The sequence below is a fragment of the Bufo bufo genome, chromosome 3 (assembly GCF_905171765.1).
Source record: "Bufo bufo chromosome 3, aBufBuf1.1, whole genome shotgun sequence".
In the NCBI taxonomy this organism is placed as follows: Eukaryota; Metazoa; Chordata; class Amphibia; order Anura; family Bufonidae; genus Bufo; species Bufo bufo.
Window position 1 is genome coordinate 460,674,867 of NC_053391.1, and position 25,288 is coordinate 460,700,154.

Genomic DNA, 25,288 nt, shown 5'->3' on the forward strand with positions numbered 1-25,288 from the left:
TACATAAGCCAGTGGTGGGGTAAATGCCCACGGCGAGAACTAGTGCATATGGTGAGTCCTGTACCCTGTGGGAGTGCATTAGCATCTAACAAGGGGGTAATGCATACAGCACACCTTGCAACCGGTGAGAATGTCATCACGCCACCTATGGAAGCGGCTAATAAATACGGCAGGTACTGAACCCAGTGGAGATGCAATTCCGCCACTTACAGAAGGGGGAATGTATACATCCAGCATTGAAACCAGTGTTATTGTACTTAGTCCACCAGGGCAGGGGACAATGTATAAGGCCAATACTGCATCCTGAAGTAGTGCAATCACTCCGCCTATGGAAGGGGGTAATGCAAATGACAAGTGCTGCTGGCCACTGTAGGCGCAATCTTAGAAGATTGCAGGGTCTTAGTGACTCCACCACCTCCCTCGGACGGACCCATCCCTGTGAGAGAGGGTACGTCTGAGCATGACATGGGGAGAAAGGGAGGGGGTGTTGAGATATTTGAGGGGAAGATGATTTGCTGTGGTCCGCTAGCGCGTAGGTCTACCCCTCAGAATCTTGCCCCTGGCAGTTGCGGACTGCGCAGGTGGGGACCTATCAACCAAACTACCAAGGGGGTGGAATGGGAACTTCTAGAGGTCCGTCCACCGGATCCATCAATCAAACTACTCCGAAGAGTGCTTGCACAGGTGGAGAATTATCAACCAAACGACCCGGGAGGGTGGATTGGGAAGTTCCAGTTGTCCCCCACTGGATTGCGCAGGTGGGGAATTGTCAACCAAACGACCCAAAAGGGTGGATTGGGAATGTCAGCGGTCCCTTATTAAATGCGCTGGTAGAGAATTATCAACCAAACGACCCTGGAGGGTGGATTGGGAACCATGAGAGGTCCTCCCTATCCGAGATAGGACACGGCCCCAGTGTGGTACCACACAGACAGGGTGGTCCTGCGGCTGAGGGGGACGACCCGTATGGACGCACATTTATTTAAATTTATTTTATAAAACCAAGATGCCGGCCTCAGAGCACAAGAGGCAGGAAAGGGTTATTCCTCTGCATTACCAGCTTGCACAAGGGGTAGATCCCCAGATATGCTGGCCTAAAGAAGTGGCTGGGCATGGAAGGGTTAAAAAAAACTATTTTGAGGACCGGGGGCGGGCTCAGTATGCTTCTGGGGAAGGGAGAGCAGGGCGGGAAGAACTTTGAAGATCTCCAGTCTCAGATGCCGTCTAATGGTTATGGGGCTGCAGTCAGTATCAGTAAGGGCCTTCATTTGGGTCGAGGATCGCCCAGTGTCTTGACGGACAGCCAATTGGATCCTCCGGCTCAGTGCTGATGAAATTTTGTTGGGTCTTCCACTTGAATTTTTTGTTCCATAACCCTCAGAATCTTTTAAGAAATTCCAAATGACTGTCTTACTGCGTCCCACCTCAGCAGCGATGGCGCGCTGTGAGAGACCCTGCTTATGCAGTTCAACAACCCGTCCACGTTTAAAAAGGGAGTTTTTTTGCCTTTGCCATCACAACGTGTGACTACCTGACAGAGAATGACAATGAATCCACATCTTTGCACAGATTTGGCCTTTTAAAGGCATGTGGTCCTAAACTTTGGATCAGCTGAAAAACAGCCTGTTTCAGTTTAATTATTTTCAATTAATTGAATGCTCAAAAAATGTTTTGTCTCACTCATTTCTTCTTGTTGCATGTTGAAGCTCTACTTGGAACCTTGTTAAGATCCAACAATGTAAAATAGGATTTTTTGCCATTTTTCAAGTGGTCTTAAACTTTTGATCAGGACTGTAAATACCATCATATAGCCCATGTAAACGGCTCACTTTTTTAATATGCTGACAGGTCCTCATTAATCCAATTTGTATTTCACGTGCCCTTGTTAATTGTTTCTATATGTTACACCAACAGCTCTCTTCCCTGACTGCCACATACATGCTCAGCCAAGCATGCATGTCTGCAGTTAGTGGAAAAGTATAGTGCAAATAATAATAAAATATATAAAAAAAATTATTAGGGTACTTTCACACTTGTGTTGCTGGATGCCGGATCCAGCAATTTGTATGCAAACGGATAACATTTGTAGACTGATCCATCTCACAAATGCATTGCAATACCGAATCTGTCTCTCCGGTTGTCATCTGGAAAAAACGGATCCGGTATTTTTCTTTTTCACATTTTTAAAGGTCTGCGTATGCGCAGACCACAAAACCAGATCCGCATTAATGCACTTCAATGTAAAATAATGCCGGTGTAACGTTACATTACCCTACTTCGTGAGATTTCCCTACCTCCTAACTTCCGGTCGCACCGCTAAAGACGTGAGGAGGCGTTCCTGAGTTTTGATGATCTGCGCATGCACAAACCAGTTTAGGGAAAATCTCACTGCGGCATTCAGCTGCACACCGGGAAACTGTGCATGCGCCGGAGAGCCTCAGTAGGGAAATATTACGGCCCAGTGCGCAAGCGCGGCAAACTCCAGAAGATCCATCCGATCTCCGCGCCTGTGCAGTGTGGGGGTAGGGAGATCTCATGGCCATATTTTCTGTTAAATAAATACATATAAATATTTATTTATTTAACCCCTTAAGGACTTCAGCCCTATTTCACCTTAAGGACTTAGCCATTTTTTGCAAATCTGACCAGTGTCACTTTAAGTGGTGATAACTTTAAAACGCTTTGACTTATCCAGGCCATTCTGAGATTGTTTTTTCGTCACATATTGTACTTCATGACACTGGTAAAATGAAGTAAAAAAAAATCATTTTTATTTATAAAAAAAATACCAAATATTTTTTTTAAAAATTGCAAATTTCCAAGTTTCAATTTCTCTACTTCTATAATACATAGTAATAGCTCCAAAAATAGTTATTACTTTACATTCCCCATATGTCTACATGTTTGGATCATTTTGGGAATGATATTTTAGTTTTTGGGGATGTTACAAGGCTTAGAAGCAAATCTTGAAATTTTTCAGAAATTTTCAAAAACCCAATTTTTAGTGACCAGCTCAGGTCTGAAGTCACTTTGCGAGGCCTACATAATAGAAACCACCCAAAAATGACCCCATTCTATAAACTACACCCCTCAAGGTATTCAAAACTGATTTTACAAACTTTGTTAACCCTTTAGGTGTTCCACAAGAATTAATGCCAAATGGTGTTAAAATTTCAGAATTTAGATTTTTGGGCAAATTTTCCATTTTAATCAATTTTTTCCAGTAACAAAGCAAGGGTTAACAGCCAAACAAAATGCTATATTTATTGCCCCGATTCTGTAGTTTGCAGAAACACCCCATATGTGGCCGTAAACTACTGTACGGGCACACAGTAAAAACGTAGAGGGAAAGGTGCGCCGTATGGTTTTTAGAAGGCAGGTTTTGCTGGACTGGTTTGTTTGACACCATGTCCCATTTGAAGCCCACCTGATGCAACCCTAGAGTAGAAACTCCATAAAAGTGACCCCATCTAAGAAACTACACCCCTCAAGGTATTCAAAAATGATTTTACAAACTTTGTTAACCCTTTAGGTGTTGCACAAGATTTAATGGAAAATAGAGATACAATTAAAAAATTTCACTTTTTTGGCAGATTTTCCATTTTAATATTTTTTTTCCAGTTACAAAGCAAGGGTTAACAGCCAAACAAAACTCATTATTTATGGCCCTGATTCTGTAGTTTACAGAAACACCCCATATGTGGTCGTAAACCGCTGTACGGGCACACGGCAGGGCGCAGAAGGAAAGGAATGCCATACGGTTTTTGGAAGGCAGATTTTGCTGGACTGTTTTTTTTGACACCATGTCCCATTTGAAGGCCCCCTGATGCACCCCTAGAGTAGAAACTCCAAAAAAGTGACCCCATTTTGGAAACTACGGGATAGGGTGGCAATTTTGTTGGTACTAGTTTAGGGTGCATATGATTTTTGGTTGCTCTATATTACACTTTTTGTGAGGCAAGATAACAAGAAATAGCTTTTTTGGCAGTTGTCTTTGTTATTTACAACATTCTTTTGACATGTTAGATCATGCGGTATTTTTAAAGAGCAGGTTGTCACGGACGCGGCGATACCTAATATGTATACAATTTTTTTATTTATGTAAGTTTTACACAATGATTTCATTTTTTAAACAAAAAAAATAAAAAATCATGTTTTAGTGTTTCCATAGTCTGAGAGCCATAATTTTTTCAGTTTTTGGGCGATTATCTTAGGTAGGCTCTAATTTTTTGTGGGATGAGATGACGGTTTAATTGGCACTATTTTGGGGTGCATATGACTTTTTGATCGCTTTCTATTACACTTTTTGTGACGTAAGATGACAAAAAATGGCTTTTTTTACACCGTTTTTATTTTTTGACAGTGGTCACCTGAGGGGTTGGGTCATGTGATATTTTTATAGAGCCGGTCGATACGGACGCGGCGATACCTAATATGTATACTTTTTTTTATTTACGTAAGTTTTACACAATGATTTCATTTTTGAAAAAAAATAAATAAATACATGTTTTAGTGTTTCCATAGTCTAAGCCATAGTTTTTTTCAGTTTTTGGGCGATTATCTTGGGTAGGGTATGATTTTTGCAGGATGAGATGACGGTTTGATTGGCACTATTTTGGCGTACATGCGACTTTTTTGATCACTTTTATTACCTTTTTTGGGAAGTAAGGTGGGCAAAATTTAAATTTTCTCATAGTTTTTATTTTTATGGTGTTCACCGTGTGGGGAAAGTAACATGACCGTTTTATAGATCAGGTCGTCGCGGACGCGGCGATACCTAATATGTGTAGTGTATTTTTTTATTCAGTGATAAAAAAAAACACTTCTTTACTTTTTTCACTTTTTTAAAAAAAAAATTGACTCAGACCCACTTTGTTCTTGAAGATCCAGTGGGTCTGATGTCTGTATAATACAGTACACTATATAGTGTTTTGTACTGTATTTTACTTACACCTTGTCTGAACAGACCTATGCCTTTAGCACAGATCTGTTGAGCACCATGGACAGCAGGATGCCTGATGTCCTGTTGCCATGGGAACCTTCCCCGTCTGTTCAGTTGTGGCCACAACTTCGCAGAGGGGGGGGGGGGGGAAGGGTAAGGAAGGGGAACTCCCTCCCTCTGTGACCCCATCCTGTCTGGGGGCTGCAAAGGCACAGCAGCCCCCCGATGGGAGAGGGAGGGAGCTCCCTGACAGTTAACCTTTTCCATACAGCGGTCCGTAGGGACCGCGGTAAGGAAAGGGTTAAACGGCTGACATCTGCACAGATGTCAGCCGTTTATATCAGAGTGTCAGCAATGTGCTGACACTCTGGTATACCACTGGCCACCAACGAATTTTCATAGAGGAGGCGGGCGATCGTGATCCCGCCTGCCGCACCGCCCACAACCCCCACCTGCCGGCAAAAAATCATGCAGGGGTGCAAGGGGGGGGGGGGGGCAAAATCGATATTCTAGGCACACTAAAGTTTCTGATCCCCGCGGGGATCAGAAACTGCAGGAAGCGCAGCAAACCGCAGGTCTGAATTGACCTGCGGTTTGCTGCGATCGCCGATACGGGGGGGGGGGGGGGGGGGGGGGGGGGGGGGGGGTGTGGGGGGCGGCATCCTGTTCGGATTAACCCCGGGGGCGTCGCAATCGCGATTTAAACTTAGGACGTACCAGTACGCCCCGAGTCCTTAAGGATTCGGGAAAGTCCTTAAGGGGTTAATAGAAAATATGGCCATGAGATCTCCCTACCCCCACACTGCGCAGGCGCTGAGATCGGATGATCTTCTGGAGTTAGCCGCGCTTGCGCACTGGGCCGTAATATTTCCCTACTGAGGCTCTCCGGCGCATGCGCAGTGTCCCGCTGTGAAGCTGAACTCCGCTGTGAGATTTGCGCATGAGCAGATAGTCAAAACTCAGGAACGCCTCCTCACGTCATTAGTGATGCGACCGGAAGTTAGGAGGTAGGGAAATCTCACGAAGTGGGGTAATGTAATGTTACACCGGATCCCACATTTTCTCCATCCAAACACCGTACAGTGACTGAACTGAAGACATCCTGATGCATACTGAACAGAATGCTCTCCATTCAAAATGCATTAGGATAAAACGGATCAGTTTTTTCCCGGTATTGAGCCCCTAGGACGGAACTCAATACCAGAAAAGTTTAACGCAAGTGTGAAAGTACCCTTAAGGGCTCATGCACACAACCATAGCAGTTTTTATGGTCCACAAAATCCAGATCTACAAAGCACAGATAACAGCCGTATGCGGAACATCCTCTCATCTATAGAATAGTCCAATCCTTGTTCATAAAATGGACAAGTATAGGACACGTTCTATTTTTTAGGTGCCGCAGAATGGACAAGTGAATGGCTCTGCATCTGAACCGCAATAACTGTGGATGGGATGTGGACAAAAAACATGGTTGTGTGCAAGAGCCTCAAGTCCCCAATGGTCGTTTCTGACATTGGAAAAATAAAAGACCAAAGAAATAATACCGAAATAAAAACTGAAAAAGCTATACCAAAGATAACTCAACCCAAAAAAGTTACCCATGTGAATTGTCACGCCGCTAGCCAAGACCAGATTACCAGTGGACAAGTAATATATCAAAAATAACAGTATACAATGACAAATAATGGGGGTCATTTATTAAAACCAGCGTTCTAGACGCCGGTCTTAAAGAGGACCTTTCACCCGGATACATGTATTGAAATGGTTATATTACCTTACAATACGGCCCCCAGTGATGCCTTTCCGTTTTTTTTTCAAAAGCCCCCCCCCCCCCTTTGTCCGCTGTGGTCCCCGTTTGTTTTGGCGCCTCATATGCTAATGAGGTGATTCGGTTCAACTAATCGGGGACTTGAATTTGTTTTGGGCGCGGTTATCTTGTCCCTGGCTGCGAGCGCATCCAATCAGAGTGCCCCGCTCTTAGCCAGGGGGAAGGAGCTCAAGTTCTCGCGAGATTTGCGAGAACTTGAGCCTTTACACATCCCGAGCCGTGCGCCATCTTGGACTTTGAAAAAAAAAAAAAGCGGATAGACGTCACTGGGGGCCGCACTATAAGGTAATATAACTATTTCAATACATGTAACATGGTGATAGGTCCTCTTTAAGGCCTCATGCACACGACCGTTGTGTGCATCCGTGTCCGTTCTGTCATTTTTCACAGTTTAGCGGAGGTCCCTTTCATTTCTATGGAGCTGTGAAAAAAAACTGATAGTCCTCAGTTTTTTCTCTGCGTCTGTGATCCGTGATTCCAGTCCGTCAAAAAAATATAACCTGTCCTATTCTTGTCAGTAGAAAACAGAGGACGGACCCATTCAAGTCAATGGGTCTGTCAAAAAAACGGATGCGCAACTGGTATGTCATCCGTGTCAGTTTTTTTCTACAAGACCTTGGTGCAATAAAATTACACTTTTCATTAACCTTCCTTTTTTCCCCCCGTCAGACATAAAAAAAAAAGGAAGATACAAGGAAACACAACTGACGCAAAATCGGACACCGACCACTGAAGCCAAATCACTGACAGTGAAAAAACACTGTCGTGTGCATGAGGCCTAAGGCCCTGTGCTGGTGGTGAATCCGCTGGAGTTATGTAGAGGTGCCAACTTCTACATGACTTTGGTGGATCCAGGGAGCTGGCATAGATAAAGACCATTTTTTATGCCTAAAACAGAAGTAGAAAATGATGAATAAGACTGGCCTGCTGGCCCTTTCCCTTTCGCCGCCCACCTTTTTTTTTTAGACATGGTGTGAGCAGGATAAAGCAGATTGCGGTGCAATGGTTCTTCTGTGCCAGAAATACTCCCAATATAGATGTATTTGTTAGTAACTAAGCCCAATGAGTCTATTTTAGATTATATTACCATAAATAAAATGTAAAAAAATAATAAAATATTTATAAGCCTAAGGATGCCTTCAAACGCGGCAGAATTAGTTGCAGAAATTTGAGACGGAAAACTAGTTCCATTTACCTGAATGGGTTTGGTTTTGGCTGCAAGCACATGGATTTCTTCAAGTGCCATTCAAGTGAATTGAACCAATATATGCAGATATTTTGTGCAACAAAAATCGGCTGCATGTGAAGGCACTGCAAAAACCTAAAAAAAAAGTTTGAGCATAAAAATGGATATTCCTGACAAAAATGATGAAAAAAAGCACATTGCTAGCCGAATAAAGTTATAGCAGTTAAACTAATTGTTTGAAGACCAAAATTAACCCAGTCCTGAACCAGTTAAAGGGGTTATCCCATGAATTTCTAAAGAAAAAAAAACCCTGAAGTATCAACTGTATCAATACCAAAAAAGTGAGTTGGCAGCAGCTTGCTACAAGAAAAGCACCTACATCTCCCAGCTGCACACAGAGCTTCCACTACAGCACTATGGTATGTGATGCCACCCAATTTCCTTCGTCACTGTCTAGAGAAACACAACTATATCTTTATATGAATTTAGAAGTAGGGACAAGCAAATTAAAGATGTTTGGGCAACTGGACTAGGAGATCACTACACCATCACTGGGAAAAGGGCATGCAGGAGAAGGTGGATGAGTATTTTGGCCACAGGAGAAACAGCAGGAGGCCCTACTAGAGAAAAAAACATAAAAATCTTACAATATTTTTATTGCATGAACTATATATTGCAATACTACGTAATTTTAAATGCCCTTCAACATTCAAACACTTGAGTAATTAAAAGGGGTTCTCCAGGAATTTTAAAAATGAAAATACTTAAATATTACTTTATTATAAATATATTCCCAAATACCTTTCATTAGTTATAATAGCTCGTTTTGTCTAGGAAGCAATCACCAGGGGAAATAAAATGGCTGCCGTCCTAATCTCTCCTATGATCCTGAAAACAAATGATCAGAATTTCAGCCGAATCTCTGTAGGAATGGAGTTCATGACAAGCAATTAAGTATAGAGAGGAGGTGGGGATCTGACTAATGAGGAGCAGCAGCACTTGTATGCAGTCTCCATTACCAAGTGTGTCCCAGCCGTCCTCTGCTCTTCATGTCTCCTCATGAACTCTATTCCTACAGAAATTCAGCTGAAGACCTTCTAAACTGTATTCAGAATCGTAATCCCTGACAAGTAGAAGAGGAGGATGAGGCAGCTCTTTAGCTCAGTGTTCTGAAGTAACTTGTCCTGCTGTGTGATTAGGACAGGTTTTGTGTGTGCTAATAGGACAGCGGCCATTTTATTTCTACTAATGATTGCTCCTTAGACAAAATGAGCCATTATAATTAATGAAAGGTATTTGGGAATATAATTTATAATAAAGTAATAAAGTATTTTCATTTTCTTAATTCCTGGAGAACCCCTTTAAAACAAAATATGATGAGACATGATAAACTTATCATTGGAGAACAGTTACATTTAAAGGGAACATGTCACTTCCAAAAACCCTCCCAAGCCACCAGCAGTACCTGAGTAGCCAGCAGTGTTTCTGACTATCATTTTCTTCCTAAAGGCAGATGCGGCAAAAGCTCTGAAAACATTCCTTTATCCCCTGCCGGCAGCAGCCTCCTTGCTCCAAGCCATGGTAACCACGACCCCTTCCCTGCGACTGACAGCGCTAATGCAGAGAGTTCGGCTTACTTTGCCGAACTGCCGACTGTCAGTCACAGCGAAGGGCCAGGGAAGGGGGTGTGGTTACCTTGGCTTTGAGCAAGTCGGCTGCTGCCCCCTTGACTTCAAGCATGACTAGAAAATCGCGTCGGCAGGGGATAACGGAACGTTTTCAGAGCTTTTGCAGCATCTGCCTTCAGGAAGAAAATGATAGCCAGAAACACACTGCTGGCTACTCTCAGGTACTGCTGGCAGCTTGAGGTGGTTTTTGGAAGGGACAGATCCTCTTTAAAGAGGACCTGTCTCCTTTCCGGATGTGTATTTGCAACTACTTGCCCTGTAATAACCCTTCAGAAGCATCTTTTCATAAAACCCTATGTTGTGAGGTTCCTCTGTAATAAATTTGGAACTGGGTGTTACCAGCTGGAGATGTGTCAGTACACAGTCTGACACCAGCAGCACAGCTTGGACAACATCAGAAAGTGCAAGGCCACACTGGTGACACCTAGTTGCAGAAAAAGTTATATGAAAAAGATGCTCTAGAATAGTTATTGCATGGGGCATAAATTAGTAAAACAGACATGTCGGGAGTGGTGACAAGTCCTCTAAAGCAGTGGTCCCCAACTGACAGGCCGCAGCAAAAGGGCCCATCGCCGACAACACGATTGCGCCACAGTAATAGCCAATTACATATCTGCACCAGCAGCGCTTCACTTACCGCTGCCTGCTGCAGACTAACAGACGCGTTGGTCCCGCCCCCATCAGCGCCGCTGTGGGAGAGGATGGGCTCCGTGACTCAGTCACTCCTCCGGCACAGAAGCCGAAGCTGCATTGCTTTATCCCCACCAGAGCCCATGTGCGGCTGCAGATTAGAAGTGTCATTGTGGCAACTAAGAAAGAGGACTAGCAGCAGCCAAAGCTCCATCAATACTACATTTTGATGAATGTTGAGGGGACGCGGGGCAGGGTATGTATAAGTGAGAGGCACTCGGAGCAGCAGAGAGATTTACTGAAGCCAGCAGCAGCCATTTGAGTCAGATTACAGCCATTCTGCAGTTTTGGCTCTAATCGGACTGAAATGGCTGCTGCTGGCCTTAGTCCTCTCTCTGCCTGCTCTGCCTCTTTTTTCACAGGTGCCCAGCCCAGCACAAAGTATATTTGACCCTCAAAATGGTGTATTATATTAAATCGCACATCAAGTGTTTCAATATCAAAATGGTGGATTATTAATCCTTCTCTACACAGGTGCCCAGCCCACCAAGTTTTTGAACCTCAAAAAGCCCCGCCCACCCCGGTCCCTGGGAAAATTGTCTTGCATTAAACTGGTCCTTGGTGCAAAAAAGGTTGGGGACCACGGCTCTAAAGGGAACTGCAGCATGTGCACGAGAAACTGGGAAGAAGGCTGAAAAGTCATTATACACAACAGTAACAGTACACTACTGACATGTATAACTGTCCATACAGCATGTGTGCGCTGAGGCAGAAGCTCCAGCTGAACCGCCAACTTACCGATTCATTAGGCGATATGTGATTATCTGCTGAACTAAATTCTGCCACCAGTTCATCAGCCACCTCATTATAAGACGTTGTGCCCTTTTTCTGTACTTTTTCACAAACCTTCATAGAAAAGTGACGTAAGCCCTTGCCATTTTTCTCTCCTTTTTTATTCCTTTTCCTATATAAAAACAGAAAATAAAAAGTATATGGCATCAGGCATAGCTTCTGTGGGATGTACAGCTGATCTGTCATATCTAACAAGCCCCACATGCATTAACTGGGCAGAACGCTATATAGCAGCAGGAGTCGTCCCACAGTAGTGACTGACACACAGATGTCAGTGGTCTCTCATTTACTGTGCGGTAGTTTTTTAAAACGTATATCTTATCCTTTGCAGTGAAATATTGTGCTGCCTCGCTGATATGAGTTATCTAAATATACAACTCAAAGTTATGTGTCTGCTGTGCTCAGGAGGAAAGGACGGCGTGGATGCATTTGCACACAGGAGCCTGTCAATCACTTCTGAGATGGGTGGGGAACATAACCGTGGCCACACATTAAAAATTTCACAAAATTGATTTCAACCAAAATGATTCATTAAAAATCGGGGGAACTTTCACAGCAAATGATAGTTTTATCCAACCAATGGCAGGCTATTATTGCTTACATGTCAGCCATGATGGAAATTTCAACCAATGGCTGGACAAGAGCTCTTTACCAGAAAGATTAGGCCATCGCCTGTAATGACTGCCCTGCAGCATGGTACAGATCCACAGAAGAGCATATGGGATACGTACTACGCTCACTGCTGCTTGATCATGGTTTGACCAAAACGTTAGGTGCCCTTTAAAGAAATTTTCCGGTACTAATGATTTAGCAATTGCCGAAAGTATGAATTTTCTGACCGATCCCTTTCACATCAATCACTGCTCACTCAATGAGTGGCTGTCTCACTTGTAGGATTGTGTGTATATATACACACACACACACACACACACGTGTAAGCTATTCCCCTCATCAGTCTGCATTTTGTAAAGCAGATTGGTGTCCATTGCGTCAGATCAGCTGTAAGCAATCCTTAGGCCCCTTTCACATGAGCGTCACGGATTAGATCCAGATGCGTTCAGTGAAACTCGCACCATTTGGCAAGCAAGTTCAGTCTGTGTTGTCTGCGATTGCCTTCAGTTTTTTCCGAGTGCAATGCGTTTTGAAGAGTTTTTCACGCGTGCGATAAAAAAAACTGAAGGTTTACAAACATCTCTTCGCAACCCTCAGTGAAAAACGCATCGCACCCGCACTTGCTTCCGGATGCAATGCGTTTTTCCCTAAAGCCCCATTCACCTCTATGGGGGCGGGGCTGCGTGAAAAACGCAGAATATAGAACATGCTGCGATTCTCACGCAATGCAGAACTGATGCGTGAAAAAAATGCTCATGTACACAGCCCCACTGAAATGAACGGGTCAGGATTCAGTGCGGGTGCTATGGGTTCACGTCACACATTGCACCCGCGTGGAATACTCGCTAATGTGAAAGGGGCCTTTAGGAGTGTAGATCAACAATTTCCAATTCAATTCTCATTGTTACACTGACTAATGCCTGGGGTACAAAATATTGTTACCGTGATCATTTATCCACCCCCCGTACAGGTGGCATTTTGTCATCAGCATATTCCTTCTTTACACAGGGCAATGCGCTAACAAAATAATTTAGGCGGACACCCGCTCAGCTGACAAACAAGTGTATCAGCAGATCCACAGGCCTTTTACATTTACATGGGCCAGTAAATGGCTGAAAGGAACGCCCGTACCCAATCACTAAGGGCCCGTGCTCCAGATTAATCTCGGTGTGGTGAATGGGCACAGCATTTCTATAAACATAGGAGGTACGGGGCTGATGACTGTCTAGAGCTACTTATCGAGAGAATTTATTAACCTTTATTGATATCTTTAAAACCATCCCAGATACTGAAAAGTAACACGCATAGTGACTTTATGAAGGGTTGTGGAACCGCGCTGCTCTGGACTGTGTCTCCCGACAAAAGTGGATGGCATAGGGTGAGCCCCTTTTCCCAGCACCCAAAGGATCCAATCCTCCACAGATCTCCTCTTCTAAGGGTTCAAATGGGATAGGCAGAATAGTGAAGCACCCTTTGCAATCTTTTGTTAAAAGGTTTTATTATACTCACAAGAGTTGGTAGACAAAAAGCATGTAATACAAATATCAGAACGTCAGGTTCCTGCCCGACCCGGGTTTCGCTGCCTCGCTTCTTCAGGGGCACTAACTGCGCATGCTTACACTCAGGCCCTTAAATAGCCCAGTTGATCTCAATCAATAAGCCGGTGTGATTCCGGACCATGCAGCAGTTTACAAAACACAATTATCTATCTTACATTTTCAGTTTATCATTAACAATCCTTTATGTATTCACATCCGCATTAAATATACAAAATAAATAAAAAGGGGAAATGACTCCCTCTATTACAAAATCATCCACATATATATCCTTTTGGTTACCGCAATATTGCACATTATATTTCAGCCTTATTTCACATTAAAACTATACCATCAAATACCCAAAATTTCCTCCAGCATACAGTATCTATATTGCCGTCCCTTATGCTCCACCCACTCCTAAAGCATAGTACCGGTGTCCTCCACCCACTCCTATAACGTCATCCGGGTATCCTTGACCCCGCCTCCCTCCTCTGTCGTGCACAGCATGTGGCAACACCGTCCAATTAAACGGTCCGGCCACCATGACGTCACCCACAGGTCCTTAAGAGGCCAGGTAAAGGAAAGCCAGATGCCGCTACGGTAAAGACAAACTTCTATAGCATATAATATATATATCTAGGGGCAGTCCCTTATACTGCCCACTCCTGGATCTTAAATCAAATAATCTCCACCTGCTCCTATAACGTCATCCGGGTATCCTCGACCCCGCCTCCCTCCCCCGACGTGCGCATCATGGGGCATCACCGCCCAGCCCCCATGACGTCACCCACAGGTCCTTAGGAGGCCAGGTAGAGGAAAGTCAGGCGACGCTAATGGTAAGAACAAATTACAGTATACATGGTTTCAAGTCAAATTCAATGTTTAGCCCGCCTGGTTGTAGGGTTCCTAGTTGATAGATCCACTCTACCTCTTTTCTATTGATCTGTGCCAAAGCATCCCCTCCTCGCCAATGTTGTTTAACGCTTTCTACTCCGACAAATTTTAAGCCCCGTGGATTTTTTTCGTGCTTTAATTTAAAATGAGCTGATACACTATGGGTCATCAGGCCTTTTCTTATGTTACGCAGATGCTCTTGTATTCTGACTTTCAGCTTCCTGACCGTCCTGCCCACGTACTGGAGCCCACAAGGGCACTCCAGCACGTATACAATGCCCTCTTTTTCACATGAGCAATCTCCTCTTATGCGAAAATCAGCCCCATTCTTTTTGGATGTTACGGAATTAGTGTATCTCTGCCGTTCTTTCAAATTCCGATTCTTACACCCTGCGCAAAATCCGCACCAGGTAAATTTTCCTCCTTCTTTATGTGTCTTTATATTTATTGGGGGATGGCACTATGTACAAGTTTTTGTTCTAATGCTTGCTGCTTTCTTAAAAATAAGAGGGATTCGTAGGTATCGTTTTTCCTAGTATCGGATCATTCTTTAATATTCCCCAGTTCTTTTTTACCATTTTCTTAATGTTATCGGACATAGAACAGAATTTAGTTACAAAGGAGAATCTGTAGTCCCTATCCACCTTTTTGCTTATCCCTTTCATATGTTCCTTTCCTCCCCCTTTTCCTAACTCCACATTCTGTATACACTCATCCAGACTAGCCTCATCGTAACCTCTTTCCAAAAACCTATCCTTTAATACCCCGCATTGTGTCCTATAGTCACTCGTCACTGTGCAATTACGGGCCATCCTCTTGAACTGACCTTTCGGTATGTTCTTGAGCCATGGGCCGTAGTGACAGCTCTTTGTATCGATGTAGGAGTTCACATCTGTTTCTTTGAAGTACGACTTAGTCTGATTGCAGAATGGACCAATGATTCTGTAAAATGTTGGACATTTTTATGGGCTTTATCAAAAGTTGCGACAATTCTGGGTGTGGGGTCTTCACAGTTGGTATTGGAACTAGGAGCAGTGTACGATCTGCACTCAGAGTGGTGGAACGCATTCTTTAGAGTGTATTGTGGGTACCCCCGATTCATGAATCGGACTCTTAAGTCAGAAGCAGCGGCTCTAAAATCACCCAGCTGTGAGCAGTTCCTCCTTGCCCTCAGGTACTGACCTTTCGAAATACCTCTTTTGAGGGCCAGTGGATGACCACTTTCCCAATGCAGGAGATTATTGGTCGACGTTTTCTTCCTGAATAGGTTCGTAGTGATCTTCCTGTCAGTACCAATGGTGATCATTAGGTCCAAAAATGCAATCTGTTCTTGTACCTCAAAACGTGAAAAACAACCCCATCTGGTTCACATTTAGTGCTGCCACAAATGCCATAAAATGCTCTCGTGTCCCTTTCCACAGTATCAGCACATCATCAATGTACCTAATCCACAGTTGCACGTTTGATGTGTACTGCTTCTACTGTGAAGACCCAACACCCAGAATTGTCGCAACATTTGATAAAGCCCATAAAAATGTCCGCGACATTTTACAGAATCATTGGTCCATTCTGCAATCAGACCCAGATATTGGAGAGCTTATTCAGGATTATCCTTCAATTACGTACAGACGTAGTTCTAATCTACGTGACCGCTTGGTACATAGCCTATATACACAACCTCAGTCTGAGACCTGGTTGGAAAATACCTTAAAAGGCAATTTCCCTTGTGGTTCATGTATCATCTGCAAGTATATCCTGAAAGGTGGATTTTTCACCAGCAACACAACGCGAAAAAGATACAAGATACGTTCATTTATCAGATGTACGTCTATAGGTATTGTGTATTTAATCAGTTGCCGTTGTGGGTCACAATACGTTGGTAAAACAAAATGTGAACTGAAACGCAGATTTGGTGAACATATGTCTGATATCCGGAATAAGCGTGACACATCAGTGGCACGTCATGTATGTGAGATGCATGACGGTAACCCTGATGTGTTGAGAATACAGGGAATTCATCAAGTGAAAATATCCGTCCGTGGAGGTGATATTGATATACCCCTTCTACGTAAAGAAGCAATGTGGACCTATAAGTTGCAGACAGTTCAACCACAAGGGCTTAATGAGGCCATATCATATGCCAGCTTTATCTGATGTATCAGCCACACTATAACTAGTAGGATGTACTGTATCCTACATTAGAGTTGCATGTTTGCCTTTGTTGTACTGCTCCATGGCATTATTCATCTATTACTTTTTCCATTTTCCAGTGCACTTATGTGTGTACATACCTATATACCATCATGTACACTGTTTGGATATTATGGATTTGTTTAGCTGAGGTTTGAAGTAACAAGGTTACAGCCTGTATTGAGTGGCGTTGCCCCTCCCCGCTGGTGGTACAACGCTCAGACGGGGATCGGCATTTGCTATTTCGTGTGTATCACCATTAATTGTGGGTCTCGATTACCGGACATGTCCTTGTATCATTGGACAATACATGGGCCGCGAGTGTGTTTCCCCCAATAAATTGCGCTATACTTGCCGAGAGGGGTAAGTATCAGTACGGCTTCCTCCGGTCAGAGGACGGAACTATTCAGTCCGCCCCTATTTCTGATTAGCTGTGGATTCGGCACACCCCTCCCGATAGGCGGGTCTTCGCGCGCGGCCATTACAACGCCGGAGCCATAACACGCTACAGTGTGGCATTTTTGTCCTGACTTAAGCACACAAGCTCCTGAAGATACGTGACAATCACATGTCGCGTGGAAACGCGTAGAGCTGCTGCTATCTATTGGAGCACGGCTCTCTAGGCAGGGTGCACTTGATGCAATACTTTACCCTGAAGCCATAGTGTGTATGAATTGAGCCAAAATATACTGGCTATAGTGATTGTGTATTTGTGTATAGCCTTGATACACTGGCTTCAGGTGCTGGGTTGTGATGTACACACTGGCCGCAGTTACACACAGAGGCTGGTCAGATCACTGCACTACATTATAGTACAGACGTGTCCCTAGAGACTTTATCTATGTAGAGACAGTGCAACCAACTGTGTGTAGGATCACGCGACCTATGACCCAGGTGGCACAACTGCACCTGTGTGTATATTATATGTATCGACCGATATTGATTTTTTAGGGCCGATACCGATAATTTGTGAACTTTCAGGCCGATAGCCGATAATTTATACCGATATTCTGGGAATTTTCATTTTTGAGAAAAAAAAAATTCCTACACAAATCTGCTGAAAATTAATATGTTTATTGTTAATGTGTATTTTTTTTTTATAAGTCTTTTTCATTTATACTTAATATTTTTGTGTTGTTTTTTTTTTACTAACTTTTAGCCCCCTTAGGGACTAGAACCCTTGTCCTATTCCCCCTGATAGATCTCTATCAGGGTGAATAGGATCTCACACTGTCCCTGCTGCTCTGTGCTTTGTGCACACAGCAGCATGGAGCTGAACATAGCAGCCAGGGCTTCAATAGTGTCCTGGCTGCCATGGTAACCGATCGGAGCCCCAGGCTTACACAGCTGGGGCTCCGATCGGAGGAGCAGGGGAGAGGGGATCCTGTGGCCACCGCCACCAATGAGTAATACTGGGTGGGGGGGGGGGGGGCGCACTGCGCCACCAATGTTTTTACTATTGGCCGGGATTGGGGTGGGGGCGCACTGCACCACCAATGAAGATAAGTCTCTCAATCATTCATATACAGGAGGCGGGAGCTGGCTGCAGAATCACATAGCCGGCTCCCGACCTCTATGAGCGGTAGCTGCGATCCGCGGCACCTGAGGAGTTAACTACTGCGGATCACAGCTATCGCTCATAGAGGCCGGGAGCCGGCTATGTGATTCTGCAGCCAGCTCCCGCCTCCTGTATATGAATGAATGGCTTATCTTCATTGGTGGCGCAGCGGCCACAGCCCCTCCCCTCCTCTTGTCTTCTCTTCTATCATTGGCGGCAGCAGCAGCACAGGGGGAGGAGACACTGCTTCCTTCTCCCCTGTGCTGCGAAGGGAACACAGAACGCGCTGAGAGCAGCGCGTTCTGTGTTCCCCATACGTTATCGGTATATCGGCAAAATAGATGCCGATAACGTTCAAAATCCTCAATATCGGCCGATAATATCGGCCAAACCGATAATAGGTCGAGATATATAGATATATATATATATATATATATATATATATATATATATATATATATATATATATATATATATATATATATATATATATATATATAGTAGAGAAAGTAGAGTATACATATATACACACACACACACACACACACATATATATACACACACACACCTAATAGAATCACCGGCTAGAAACACACTAGCGTCCATTTACACAGAGTCCGTGCTCCAATTTTGGACTTTCATATTAGCAACTACCAGCTAGCAAGCCAGATTTTTAGTCCAGTCTCTCAATTGCACATAGGATTTATGACCGTCCTCTGTGCATTTTTGAAACTGGTGCCTGATGGTCACAGACTGACATATAGGCTTTTTGCCCCCTTTTAAACAGACTATAATAAAAGTTTTGTTTTAATTTTTAAACGTTCATCAGGCTGTGAATTTATTAGTACCAAGGAACATCTACCTACTTATTTGTCTTAGTGTGAAATTGTTGTAATCATACTGACGCAGAGAATGAAGGGCACATGTCAGTTCTGCCACAAACTGAACGCCATGGGAACAAAACCCATAAAACAGTGGAGGAGTCGCTTTTTATTTTACCCAATTTAGATTTTTTTTTCCCGCTTCCCACTACATTGTTTGCCATATTAAATGGTGGCATTAGAAAGTACAACTTGTCCTGCAAAAAATAACCCCTTATACAGCTATGTTAACGAAAAAAATAAATAAGTTAAAGTTATGGCTCAAGGAAGAAAAATGAATACGCAAAAACCTATGGTATTCTAAGGGTTAAAGTAGTATGGACTTGTCACTGTACCATTCATAAAAGAAAAGTGTAAGGCAGGTTCTGTATAGACTAGTTTGTTTATCTTGGGACAGTTGGTCCCCACATCAAAACATCCTCATGGCTTACCCGTTCTTGGTGTTGGGACAAAATTACTATTTACGAGGACATCCCTAATGCTGCTCCCCATCCTAAAGCCGATTTCAGGTCTGTCACATAAAACCTGTGCTAGTCGTCAGATTATGGCTCACCGCCTCCAAGAAAGCATCCTCTAGATTACGATCCAAAAAAAAAAAACACAGAGCACAGAACCGCTGCCTCAGGTCATCCGCCTGGTGTCATTCTTTTCATGTCAGAACATAAGACGCTCCCACTCTCAGGAGGCTCGCCCACACTGGACCAGTGGGAGTTTGTTTTTCTTAGCCAAGAGCCTTTTTACTCTCCTTTGATAAGAGGTGTTCAGCCACTGGAGTAGGCAGAGTTATCTATATAAAAAGCCCACTCAACACAGTCCTTCTAGCCAATATTATACATTCAGGGCTGTAAGTGTTGGTACCGCTGAACTTTTTTCAGAAAATTAAGTATTTCTCCGAGAAAATTATTGCAATTAAACGTGCTTTGTTATACACGTTTATTTCCTTTATGTGTATTGGAACACAAAAGCAAATTAGACATAATTTCACAGAAAACTCCAAAAATGGGCCAGACAAAATTGTTGACACCTTTTCAAAATTGTGGCTAGACAACTTTATTTCAAGCATGAGATGCTCGTTCAAATTCACCTGTGGCAAGTAACCGGTGTGGGCAATATAAAAAAAAAAAAAAAAAATATCACACCGGAAACCAGATAAAATGGGGAAAAGGTGACTCAGTCTGAGATTTGTGCATTTGCCACACTAAGCATGGAGAACAGAAAGATGAGAAGAGAACTTGACTTCTCCAAAGCATTTGACACTGTACCACATAAAAGGTTAGTATATAAAATGAGAATGCTCGGACTGGGAGAAAACATCTGTATGTGGGTAATTATTAGTGGTACACACTCAGATTGGGTCACTGGTGGGGTACCACAGGGGTCAGTATTGGGCCCGATTCTCTTCAATATATTACACACTAAATGGTAAAACACTGGGTAACACTGACATGGAACAGGACCTTGGAATTTTAGTGAACAAACTAAGCTGTAGAAACCAGTGTCCGGCAGCGGCTGCCAAGGCCAATAAGACAATGGGCTGCATCAAAAGGGGCATAGATGCCTGTGATGAGAACATAGTCCTACCACTTTACAAATCGCTAGTCAGACCACACATGGAGTACTGTGTACAGTTCTGGGCTCCTGTGAACAAGACCGATATAGCAGAGCTGCAGAGGGTTCAGAGGAATTAAAGTAATAACTGGAATGGGGCAACTACAATACCCTGAAAGATTATCAAAATTAGGATTATTCACTTTAGAAAAAAGACGACTGAGGGGAGATTTAATTACTATGTATAAATATATCAGGGGTCAGTACAGAGATCTCTCTCATCAGCTATTTATCCCCAGGACTATGATTGTGACGAGGTGACATCCTCTGCATCTGGAGGAAAGAAGGTTTGTACACAAAAATAGAAGAGCATTCTTTACGGTAAGAGCAGTGAGACTGTGGAACTCTCTGCCTGAGGAGGTGGTGATGGTGAGTACAATAAAGGAATTCAAGAGGGGCCTGGATGTATTTCTGGAGTGTAATATTACAGGCTATAGCTACTAGAAGGGTCGTTGATCCAGGAAGTTATTCTGATTGCCTGATTGGAGTCGGGAAGGACTTTTAGTTCATTTTAAGTGGGGAAAATTGGCTTCTACCTGACAGAAAGCTGGGTTAGCATCCTGACCCCAAACAAGAAGCACCCAGAAATTGATGTGAACAAAGCACTGGAGAGTTCGGATGTGGCCAGCAATAAGTCTGGATCTAAATTATATTGAACACCTCTGGAAAGATCTTAAAAATGCTGTTGGAAAAACGAGATTTTTGTAAAACTTACCAGTAAAATCTCTCTCGATCTTCAATGGGGATACAGAAACCGTGGGTATAGCCATGTTCTCTAGGAGGCGTTGACACTAGTAAAAGCTGTTAGCTCCTCCCCTGGCAGCTATACCCCCTCCAGCCTGGATAGAGAGCTTCAGTTTGTGAGAAGCAGTAGGAGAAGCAAGTAAAGCAACGAAAAAACGTGGAACAGCAACAATGCCAAGAACCAAACTAGGTTCTAACCAGCAACAGCCACAACTGTGGCTGAACAACAATACTGGGTGGGTGCTGTGTCCCCCAATGAAGAGCGATAAAGATTTTACTGGTAAGTTTTACTAAAATCTCGTTTTCTCGTCCGTATTCATTGGGGGACACAGAAACCGTGGGACGTCCGAGAGCAGGACACAGGGAGGGAAAACCACAGACCCATAGAGCAAGCGCTCCTGCAGGCCACGATGAACTGTCGCCTGCAAGACTACGCGGCCCACGCAGCGACCGTCAATGCATAAGTATGCACCCGGTAATTTCTTGTGAACATGTGTAAGGAGGACCGGGAGCCACCTTACACAACTGTGCAGCCGAAGCGAGATTCCTCCGAGCCCAAGATGCGCCCACCGCTCAGGTGGAGTATTCGTGACAGCCAAGGTCGGAACCCTGCCTCAGGCGCGGAATGCTTCAGCAAATGTAGACCGAATTCGGCATGTGATTGCCACCTTGGAAGCCGGCGGAAGGGACCGGAGGCTGCTAAACAGATCTACAGAGCTCTGACAACGTCCAATGGTATGACCCCAGTTCCTTAGGGGGAAGGAGATGGGCACAGTGAGGGAAGGACAATTTCCTCGTCAATATGGAAGTCAGAGACCCCGTTCGGAAGAACAGAAGGGACAGGCCAGCTAACCACCTTGACCATATGAAGAACCAGGAAGAATTCTCTGCAGAGCGCCGCCAACTCAGACACCCGTTGATGGAAGTAATAGCAACCAGAAAAAAACTACCTTCCAGGGCAGGAATCGGGGATTGGGGGGGGGGGGGGGGGGGACACCTCCCACAAGGGCTCCAGGGAACCTGAGAGCGCTGGAAAGGATAGAAGGCGACGACGCCTAACTCTGCAAGAACTAAGGGCCAGACCAAGGTCCAACCCTGATTGTAGGACAGAACCGTGAGGGAGAAAAATGAAGTGGCAGAACATTCCACAGAAACCCAGGAAGAACCTCCAGGTCCTGAATAGAATCTGGATGATGCAGGCCTGCGGATGACATCCGCCAAAAAAAAAAAAAAACCTTCACATAGAATGGCGGTCTTAATAGCCACACCGGCAACGAAGAGACCTAAAATACTAATGAAAGATCGGACTCTGCGAAGGAAGGACATTTCTGAGTGGCAGTGACCAGAACGTCTCCAGGAAGGAGACTAGGTCAGCGTACCACGTGCGACGGACAATCCCCAGGGCGACTAGGATAGTCGGAATACCCTCCATCCTGATCTTTCGTAGAACTCTGGGTAGGAAGGGGGAAAAAGCAAGGAGGGAGAACCCTTACCAAGGGAAACAGGGCGTCCACTCCGCAAGCTGCTGGATCTTTGCTCGGGAGAGAAAGGTGAGAAGCTTCAGAGACACAGTCTGGAAGCCATCAAGTCCACACGCCCAAGTTCGAACACAGGGAGAGGCCGGCAGCAGTTTGTCCGAGGGGGAGGGAAACCGGCTGGTGGGATATGGCGAGCTCCACATCTCTCCTTTTGCAGGTGAATCCTTCCCATTGGTCCTGGGTGCGTTACCTGTATATATTTTATATTACCTCTCTTGAGACATCACTAATGTCTAGGTCATGTCAGCCCTCTGGTGACCATACTTCCCACCGCCCATTCCAGGGGTAGACTGCGAGACTCCCCACACCAGACGGAGCGGGGTTGCTGTCACGTCTTGCCGTGTTGATAGATGTTCCCTACCAGGAATGGAACGTCTATCAACACGGCAAGACGTGACAGCAACCCAGCTCCGTCTGGTGTGGGGAGTCTCGCAGTCTACCCCCGGAATGGGCGGTGGGAAGTATGGTCACCAGAGGGCTGACGTGACCTAGACATTAGTGATGTCTCAAGAGAGGTAATATAAAATATATACAGGTAACGCACCCAGGACCAATGGGAAGGATTCACCTGCAAAAGGAGAGATGTGGAGCTCGCCAGATCCCACCAGCCGGTTTCAAAACTCTGGAATAGAAGGCCACCTAAGAATACCCTGTGCAAATGCAGATGTAGGGATTGAGTGGCTGTGCCAAAAACTCCGTCAGAGGAGGAAGACCAGTAAAGGGGAGCCACAGCTGTATCGCTAACCCAAAATCCAGTGGAGGAGGGAGCCACACCGCAGAGGCCACCAATTCAGATCTAGAAGAATCCGACACCTGACGAAGGAGCTGTGCAGTAAGAAAACATAGTATGTAGTGGTAACGCAAATACCACTCTCCCAGAAGTAGCCAGTGCCTGCCTCGTCAGCGCAAAACTAAAAGGGAAGCCGTGAGGCCATCCGTAGAAGCCATGGTACCATACTGCCCCAGTTAAGAAGCGCTAGCTTTAATACTTTACCTGGAAGGGCTCTGAACAGGAGCAACAGCAAACTAGCGTCAGGGTAGAACCCCCAGCTGAGGGGAAACTACAGTCAGTCAACACTCGACTCGCTGAAACGTACTCGCCAGAATATGCGCAATGGCATATGCACTACGTATTGATGAGGAAAATGTCCTGAACGACTGGAACCGAAGAGGCCCATGGAGAAGGGTGGTCTCCAGGACACATGCGTTGCTAGGCAGAGGATGTCACAACCATGCTCCAAACCAGCACCGAAAGATAAGGATACCAAGTGGAAACCGCGACCGTATCCACTGGCTGCACCCATACACCGCAGATGCAGAGCACCAGCGGGTATCAACTGTCGCCACGCCGCCCTGAAGAAGCTAAGGCAGCTAGAGCCGTAGCGTAGATGAACTGTAGCAATCTAAGCTGCTCAGGTATACACCCCTGTAAGCGGATCACTTGTGGAAGGGGAATGCAACAGGAAGCACGGTGATGGGAGAAAGACTAGGTACAGAACCCAGTGGAGATGCAATGCCGCCACCTACAGAAGGGGGGATGCATACGTCCAGCACTAAACCCAGCGTAACTGTACTTGGTTCACCTACCGCAGGGGGCAGAACATACAGCAACTACTGTATCCGTAGTAGTGCAATTACCCCACCAAGAAAGGGGTAATGCCTACAGTAAACACTAACCGGTGATAATGCCAGAACGCCACCTATGGAACAGGTCGATGCATACGGTACATACTGTACCCAGTGGAATGCAATACCGTCCCCTAAAAAGGGGGAAACGCCCACTGGCGTCACTGAATATCGCTCTAGCATTTAGTTCACCTATAATGCCTACGGTAGTATGTGTATGCAGCAGTGGTGCAATACTCCACCTGAAGGATGGGGTAATGCAGACAACAAGGACTGCTGGCTACCGTGGATGCAATCTTAAGGTTGCAACGGATTCAAGAGCGAGCCCGAATCACAATATCCCAGGGAGGCGAGGCGTCCACTGTTTTCCCATCTGAAAAAGGAAAATAAATAAAAATAAATAATTCTTCAGGAGATCCCTGCAGAGCAGGGAGGTCTTGCCTCCTATTGACACTAGAAAAAAACAGAAGCTCTCTCTCCACAGGCTGGAGGGGCTATAGCTGCCAGGGGAGGCGCTAACAGCTTTTACTAGTGTCAACGTCTTCTAGAGGACATCGCTATACCCACGGTTTCCCAATGAATATGGGCGAGAAAAGGCACCCATTAAATATGAGAGACCTGGAGCAGTTTGCAAAAGAAGAGTGATCCTAAACTCCAGTTGAGAGAAATATTAAGTTGAGGGTGGCAGTAAATTTGTCTGCCATTATTAACAAATGGATCCCACAGGAGGTTACCACGCTAATCATTAAGGAGAGAAAAGAAAAATCCGGTGGTCTCTAGGACCTTAGCGTGTTGTTGCAACCTCACCGGCAGTACATTAAAACGAATCTTTATTATAATTCCTAAAATGAACATGTGAATCTTGGGATCAAACAATTAAAACTATCAGGAGTGGGTCATGAACGGGATACAATCTTTAATACGGAGATGTGATTCACTTCTTCAACTAATGTCACCCCAAAGGGTTTAAGCC

General features: G+C 44.7%; 1 protein-coding gene across 1 annotated transcript in view; it reads right to left on the reverse strand.

Moving 5' to 3' along the window:
* TFDP1 (transcription factor Dp-1) overlaps nucleotides 1-25,288 on the reverse strand; it is a 103,309-nt gene that overhangs the window by 38,645 nt on the left and 39,376 nt on the right. The window contains exon 6 of the mRNA XM_040425172.1: nucleotides 11,073-11,238. Within this exon, the coding sequence (XP_040281106.1) occupies nucleotides 11,073-11,238 (166 nt within the window). The remainder of the gene's footprint in view (nucleotides 1-11,072; nucleotides 11,239-25,288) is intronic.